Source organism: Chrysochloris asiatica, unplaced genomic scaffold (assembly GCF_000296735.1).
Source record: "Chrysochloris asiatica unplaced genomic scaffold, ChrAsi1.0 scaffold00074, whole genome shotgun sequence".
In the NCBI taxonomy this organism is placed as follows: domain Eukaryota; kingdom Metazoa; phylum Chordata; class Mammalia; order Afrosoricida; family Chrysochloridae; genus Chrysochloris; species Chrysochloris asiatica.
The window spans coordinates 13,836,655-13,844,686 of record NW_006408592.1 but is presented as its reverse complement, the minus strand read 5'-3'; the positions used below and the strand labels follow the sequence as shown (position 1 = coordinate 13,844,686).

Below are 8,032 nucleotides of genomic sequence, written 5' to 3'. Positions count from 1 at the left end.
AGTTTCGAACCGCTGACCTTAAGGTTCGCAGCCCGATTCGTAACCACTACGCTACCAGAGCTCCTTTAGTGACCCTGTATTCGTTTCTGAGGCTGTAAATCTTTATGGGAGCAGAAAGCTTCCTCTTTCTTCCATGGAGTGGCTGGTAAATTCAAACAGCTGACCTTGGGTTTGCAGCTCAACTTGTAACCCATTACGCTACCAGGGCTCCTTAAAGGTAAGGTGGCTGTTATTGTTAAGTGCTGTGAGTCAGTTCTGACCTATAGCAACCCTGTATAGGGTTTCGAAGGAGCAGCTGGTAGGTTTGAACTGCCAACCTTGTGGTTCAAACTGACCTTATGGTCCAGTGCATTATTCTATAGTGCCACACCAGGACTCCATAAAGGAAAGATTGTTGTTGTTAAAGTGCTGTTGAATCAGTTCCAACACACATCAACACTGTATATAGTTTCTGAGGAGCGGCTACTAAGCTTGAATGACCAACCTTGCGGTTCAAAACGACATTGAAGTCCAGTATATTAACTCAAAGTGCCACACAATAATTGATTATAGAGATCAACTTTAACTTGAAATCTTCTGAAATGTAAAGGTAGTTTATAGGCTAGGAGGGAGTGGGTTAGCGAGTGGCTGCTCCATTGGGCCTGAAATCATGAATACTCCTCTCCCTAAACAAACTGTTCACATTTTAACATTCTTCCCATGAACAAAGGGTTTATACTTAATGACCTTTTGTTTTCTGAGAATGCATGTTGCCTCCATACAATGCATTTTTTTATGGTAATATGTTGTCTGATGTATCATGTTATTGTTGTTATGTGCCATGGAGTCAGTTCTGACTCATAGTGACCCTGCACAGGGTTCCCAAGGCTGTTAATCTTTACGGGAGCAGAGCGCCTCATCTTTCTCCCGCGGAGCAGCTGGTAATTTCGAACTGCTGACCTTGCGGTTCGCAGCCCGATTCATAAACACTACGAAAACAAATTACTTCCAATTTCTTTCATAGTTATAAACAATGTCATGAACAACATACTTATAGCCTGGCTTTTCCTTAAGACAAATTCTTATTGTGTGTCCATTCATCACGTTACAATTAAGAAACACTGATAAAGCTAGATACAATGTTCAACAAAAAATCCCAATACCACTGAGCAGATTCTGACTGACAGCGACCTATAGGACAGAGTACAACTGCTCCTCAGGATCTCTGACACTACTATTTACAGGAGTAGACAGCCTCCTGTTACTCTTACAGAGTGGCTCATGGGTTTGAACGGCCACTCCTGCAGTCAGCAGCCTGACACTTAAAACAACTAAACCACCAGTAATCACAGCCAACAATAGTTTTCCTAAGGACATGCTGCAGCTATAAAGTGGCATAATAATAACTCCAGCTTTGAGGGTCTACTTCCTTATAATTCAGTGAGAAAACAGTTTTCTAAAATTAGACTATCAGAAACTTTTGACATTTGAAATTGAATGAATAAAAGTAAGATTCCACTCTTGCCTGAAAGATCTAATTCACTTTCAACATAGGTAAAGCAGCCTTGATTTACATTCCAAATGAAAATTTTTTTTCAGATAAAGCGTTTGTGAGGACAATATACATCTATGTTGTTGTTAGGTATCTTTGAGTCAATGTAATTTATAGCAACCCATATGTCAGAATATAACTAACTACTCATATGATTTCTTAGATGCTTGCTGTAGGCTAAGCAGTGGGCTGCTAACCACAAGTTGGTCAGTTCAAACCCACTAGCTGTTCCTCAAGAGAAAGATGAGGGTGTCTGCTTCTGTAAAGATTTAGAATACTCTTGTTTGAACTGCAAGGTCGGTGGTTCAAGCTCAACAACTGCTCCTTGGAAACCCTATACAGGGTCGCTATGGGTCGGAATCGACTCGACGGCACTTGACAACAACAACATAGGGTCGCTATAGGTCTGAATCTGTTTGATAGCAGTGGTGGGGTTTTTTTGTTTTGTTTTTAATAAATGTTTTATTGTAAATTATGTGATAGTTTACATGGGAGACCACTGGTTTTACATTCATTCTATCATATATTGTTTCATTGTCATAGTTACAATCCCGTCCAAGCATCATCAGCCAACCAAAGGATATAACCTGCAAGCCTGCCCCCCACCTCCCCAACCAGTCATCAGCACACAGCCCCTTTCACTCTCTGGATCTCAAGTCCCCAGCCACTCCATCTCTCAGCATCTTCGCCTCTGCCTACACCTCAGGCGTCACTGCTTCTATGGGTAGGGTCCCGCTCTCTGCTCTTCTCCATTGATGATCCCAGGGACCTCCGCTCCTAGACTGAAAAGTTAATTACTCCCGTGCTTGCTTTAAAATGTCCATCTTTACATTTCCATCTCTCACAATCAGTCCAGATAACAATTATTCACTATTGCATCACTATGAGACCCATATGCATTTCATTTCATCAGGCCCGTCTAGACAGATTGGATACTATTCACTGGAGATTCTACCTTCCTCCATGCTCTCTGGATCTAGGTTCCCTCTTGAAAGCTTGTAAGTCAGTCACTTCTTGCCTTTGTAGCCCCCCGCCCCCATTTTGGGTAGCCAATGTCCAAGTTTCCCATCCCTGTCTACTCTTTGTGTGGAGGGGGTGGGAATGATTCTTGCATTAAGGATCAGTTTCCCTCTTTTGAGCTACTGCATCCATAGGTGTAGGTCAAGTTCATCAAATTGTATCAGATGACACTTTTTTTCCAGCTTCTTTCTTCTTCGGGTTGAGCTCTGATCATCCAGTCATTGGAGCCAGGTCAAGTGGGTATAACCTACATGTGTGCTGTTCTTGCGTCTATCCGATCTCTTCTTATCAAGTGGATGCTTCATTCTCCACTCTAGTCCTCTGTGGCTGTGTCACTGACTCTGAGCCCATGAGTCCCCAGGTCTTGCCACACTGCTGGCTGACCAGGTTTCCACCCGGGTGATAGCAGTGGTTTTTAAATCTTTTCAGGCAAATATCTTTAAGTACCTTCTCTTGAAGAGGAACTGGGTGGGTTGAAATCACTGACTTCTGTCGGCAATTGAGCACTTAACCATCATGCCACCACAGCTCCTACATCTTTCTTTATTGAATTTCTAAGCAAGCAGGGCCCTGTGTCTACTTTGCAGTCCACACCTGATACTGACTTCTTTACAAAGTCTTGCTTTACTTTTGAGCCCAACAAAACACTGCTCCATCAATATTTTACCTAATTTACACCTATCCTCAGAATTCCACAATAATGACTGTTTTCATTCATTTGGCAGGATACTTCATAGTTTTACTATGAGATTTCACTGGACTGTAAGATTGTTCCTGGCGTTCTCACTATTAGTGAGATTACTGAATTAAAGGACATTTAAATTTTTCTGTTGAGAATTACTCATCAAATGTTTGCACCAATTTATTATACAGTCATGAAGTAAATTTCAAGATTTTTTTTTCTTAAATGGAAAAACAAAGTTATTTTCTAGTTCATTTAGTATTAATTTGATTACTGAATATTGCCAAATGTTATTTTCATATTTATTGGTCTTTTTCCTTTATAAAGTACTATTTTGTATTCATTGTCATTTTTTCTCACCAGAGTGCTTATCTTTTATGACTAATTTGTAAGAAATTGCTATTTATTACAGATTTCAATCTGTCATGTTTTAATTATTCTTCTCAATGTGCATTTCTCCTTTAAAGTTTGCTTAAACTTTAAATCTGGAGAAAGCAAAATCTTGCTCTATTACAATTACTGAGGGTTCCTGAGAAAAACAAAATAAAACTCACACTGATTAATTCCAGTCTCCAAAATAAATGAACCCTGAATTTCCCATGAGTAACAGATTCCTTAAAAAACCAGCTGTAATTCTTCTCTTTAAAGTATTCATATTGAGGCGGGAATACATATCACACATTAATAAACGTAACTTCACATGCATTCCTATTTTGCTGTTACATAATACCTTTTATCTAAATGAATCTTAGTGATCATCTGGGTAATGCCCCATCACAGGTAAGACAACCAAGACTAAGGAAACGGACCACTAAGACAGGTGGCTAGTTAAGTGGCACAGTCAAGATTATAATCTAGATCTTAACACTCCCAATGCAATGCTCCCTCTAGAATATTTAGATGTCACCTTCTCTGTTAAGTGCCATTGGTACCGACTCATAGTGACCCTATGCACAAGAGAACGAATCACTACCCGGTCCTGGGACAAGCTCACAATTGTTGCCACACTTGTGCCCACTGATGCTGCCACTTGGCCAATCCATCTTGCTGGGGTCTTCCTCTTTTTCTCTCACCCTCCACCTTATAAAACATGTTATTTTCTCCAGTGACTGGTTCCTCCTGACATTATGTCCGAAGTATGAGAGACAAAGTTTGGACAACCTGGCCTCCAAGGAGCACTCTGGCTGCACGTCTTCAAACACAGATTTGTTGGTTCTATTGGCCGTCCATGGCACTTTCAATTTTCTCTTTCAACACCACAACTCAAAAGCATCAATTCTTCTACAGTCTTCCTTATTCACTGTCCAGCTTTCACATGCATATGAGGTCATTGAAAATACCATGGCTTGGGTCAGGCGCACCTCAGTCCTCAAGCTGGTATCTTTGCTCTTCAACACTTTAAAAAGGTCTTGTGCAGCAGATTTGCCTAATGCAATATGTCGTTTGATTTCTTGAATGCTGCTTCCATGAGTGTTGATGGATGATCCAAGAAGAATGAAGTTCTTGAAAACTATTTAATCTTTTCTCCGTTGATAAGAATGTTGTTTATTGGTCCTGTGGTGAGGATTTTTATTTTCTTTACATTGAGATGTAATGCATGCCTAAGGCTGTGCTCTCTGATCTTCACCAATAAGTATTTTTTAAATCCACTTCACTTTCAGCAAGCAAGGTAGTATCATCTGTATAGCGCTGGTTGTTAATGAGTCTTCCTCCAAGCCTGAGGCAACGTTTTCTTTCATGTAACCCAGCGTCGAGGATTATTTGCTCAGCATATAGGTTGAATAAGTATGGTGAAAGAATACAACCCTGTTGCACACCTTTCTTAATTTTAAACCCTTCAGTGTTCCCACGTTCTGTTCGAACAACTACATCTTATTCCATGTACAGATTTCTCATGAGCACAACTTAGTGCTCCAGAATACTCATACTTCCCAATGTTTTCCATAGATTGTCATGATCCACACAATCAAGTCTTTGCGTAGTCAATAAAGCACAATAAACATCTTTCTAGTTAAAGAGTTGTTATTATTGTTAAGTGCCATCAAGCTGGTTTCAGCTCTTAGCGACCTTGCATAGTGTTTCCAAAAAGTGGTTGGTGGGTTTGAATCACTGATCTTGTGATTTGCAGCCCAGTGCTAATAATTCACAATAAAACATTAAAAAAAAAAAAGGGCGGTATTTACCTAAGGAAAGAGTTCAGACAGGTTGGGAAGGACGATGGAATGGAAACAGAATCACAGGAAGGAAAAAGGATGTTACATAGAATTTAAGTGTATTGGAATGAAACAAATTGTATGATTTGTTTATGTAAAACTGATCAAATGGTTTATAAACTATCACTCAATTCATAATAAAAAGGTTTAAACTAAAACGAAAAAAGTAAGTATCTGATTCCTGTGGTACCGACAATTGTATCAGGACATAAAGACAATACATTCAGTACTGTTATAATGCTTGTTTTAAAAATTAAAATCTGTTCATATACGAAACATGTACTAGAAAAGAAGTTGAAGATAACATCTATTTCATACTTGCTAATGTGTAATTTCATTCATGAGAAACACTAGATGAATGTAGAAAACTGCAGCTAGTTGAACTATGGAATCGTAAAGAGGACATATGTGGACATGAAAGCTACAACATCAGCAAGATCAGATCATACAGAGCCTTTCTGACCTTGTTCAAGAAATTAACTCTTACCCCGAGAGCTCCGGGAATCTTGGTAAAGTATGAGGGGTTTCAAAAAGTTTGTGGAAAAACAAAACCAAAAGATAATGCAATTTTCCTAAAATCTCTGAAGCACCCCTCATATTAAAGTAGCTTAAGCAGAAGAACCTGATGAGCACTGCATTTGGCAAAGATTGTGACGGATTTTCCAGATTTCAATGTCTTTAAAGATGGAAGCTAAGAAATATGTGTATAAATACCATTGATTATTGCACTGGGCAAAGTGTACACTTTTAAGTTATAAGACTATCTAATTTTAACAATAATTTATTATTTTTTTTACTATAACGATCATCATACATCTCATACCTATAACTTATACATTTCCGTGTTCTTGTTGATCTCCTTTCAAGCAAGTTAGCTTTGGATTTTTTTGAATCTTTTTTCTTCTCTTCTTGATCTTCAGAAAAATCTGGCTCCTGGTTTAAAAATATGAGAAAAAGTATATAGATGATTACTCCTGACAGAAAAAAGGTACTTGGAATTATTACTTCTCTAATCTCCATCTAAGCAGCACATACACAATGTCTGAAAATTTTTAGATGAGTCCTAAAACAGAATAACCATGGTAACATAAAGTATACTGATTTATAGATTAAAGAGAATACTGGTAACCAACGTTATGAAACAATTCTGTATTAAAATTAAAATTCTTAAACTTTTGTGACTTCATGCCTTTTAGTTTATAACAATATCCTTTCTTATATGTTGCTAGGAAAACACTGTATCATGATATTTTTCCATTAACACATTTTTAACAACTAATTAAACTTAACATACAGTAGAAGGTATTCAATAGATATGCTGAATGAAAGAATGGATTTAAAAGGACAAAGGAATATGATATTAAAGGAAAATAATGAAATATAACAGGCCATTTAATTTTATTAATTAAACTGCTTATGAAAGTAAGATGATTTCTTAATTTCAAATGGAAACATGACATAAAATTCTTAGTTATAAACTAGACTAATGCATGTAACACAATGATATTCCTTCAAAGAAACCAAATCATAAACAAGAAAACAAGTTCACAATTCTCTGTTTTCCTCCAAAAGCAGGGAATTAAAATTCTGAAATTTCCCTGAAATATTCTTCAGTTGTTTTACATAAACAGCACAAGAAAATTGGATAACTACAAGTTATCCAATTTAGTGTAAGAAAATTGAAACATACTTCAAAGATAAATATGAATTCGGTTTGGGTGCAAATCATATTTTTGGGCCCTCTGTATATACACTGTTTTAATCAACAGGATTTATGGGTAATTCTTCATATCCTTTTAAGTCTCGAATTTTCATTTTTTAAAAACTACATAATATATTTAAAACTATACATATTATATAATGTGGGTTAAAGTATAGAACAATTAAGATAGTCTCCCCCTTTAAAAATACTTCAAACCAGAAACTTACTTGTGGAGGAATGATGTTTTCAATACTGATACCCACATACACCAAGCGTTCTTTCCTTTAGGTGAAAAACAAATACACAAAATGAGATTTGCTAAAAACTAAATTATGAAAATATCATTAATTTGGCCAGTACTAAAGGTAGGATTGGAGTTTTGGTGTGGTGCTGTGGATTAATGCGCCAAACTGCAAAGCCGTTTGAACTGCAAGGATGGCAGTTCAAGCTCACCAGTCGCTCCTCAGAAACCCTATACAGGGTCACAATGGGTCGGAACTGACTCGAAGGCACTTCACAACAACAAAAGGTAGGATTACATGGTAATAACGGAGACTAAACTACAGGCATGTTGGCTGTTACCCCAAAATTTAACATATCCATGGCAAGCACAACATTTTCTAAAGGTATAAAAACTATAGTTTTAGCAGTGATTTATAAAGATCTGGAATTGAACTAGAGAAAGAAACTTCAAGACGGAGTCATACTGTGACTCAAAGATGATATGATTACTCTATAAAGATATGATTAGAAGGAAAACCACCTTTCATAGGACAAATGAGATTTTGTCATTATGGAAGTTCTCAGTAATTATGTGTGTACTGTTGTTACAGTTAAATGTCGCCAAGTCTATTGTCAAGTCATTTTTGACTCATAGCGACCCT

At 37.4% G+C, this 8,032-nt stretch overlaps 1 protein-coding gene across 1 annotated transcript in view; it reads right to left on the bottom strand.

Annotated features, from left to right (window-relative positions):
• RSF1 (remodeling and spacing factor 1) overlaps positions 1-8,032 on the bottom strand; it is a 179,625-nt gene that overhangs the window by 15,727 nt on the left and 155,866 nt on the right. The window contains exons 10-11 of the mRNA XM_006864993.1: positions 7,376-7,430; positions 6,270-6,379 (exon numbers count right to left, since the gene is read on the bottom strand). Of these exons, the coding sequence (XP_006865055.1) occupies positions 6,270-6,379; positions 7,376-7,430 (165 nt within the window). The remainder of the gene's footprint in view (positions 1-6,269; positions 6,380-7,375; positions 7,431-8,032) is intronic.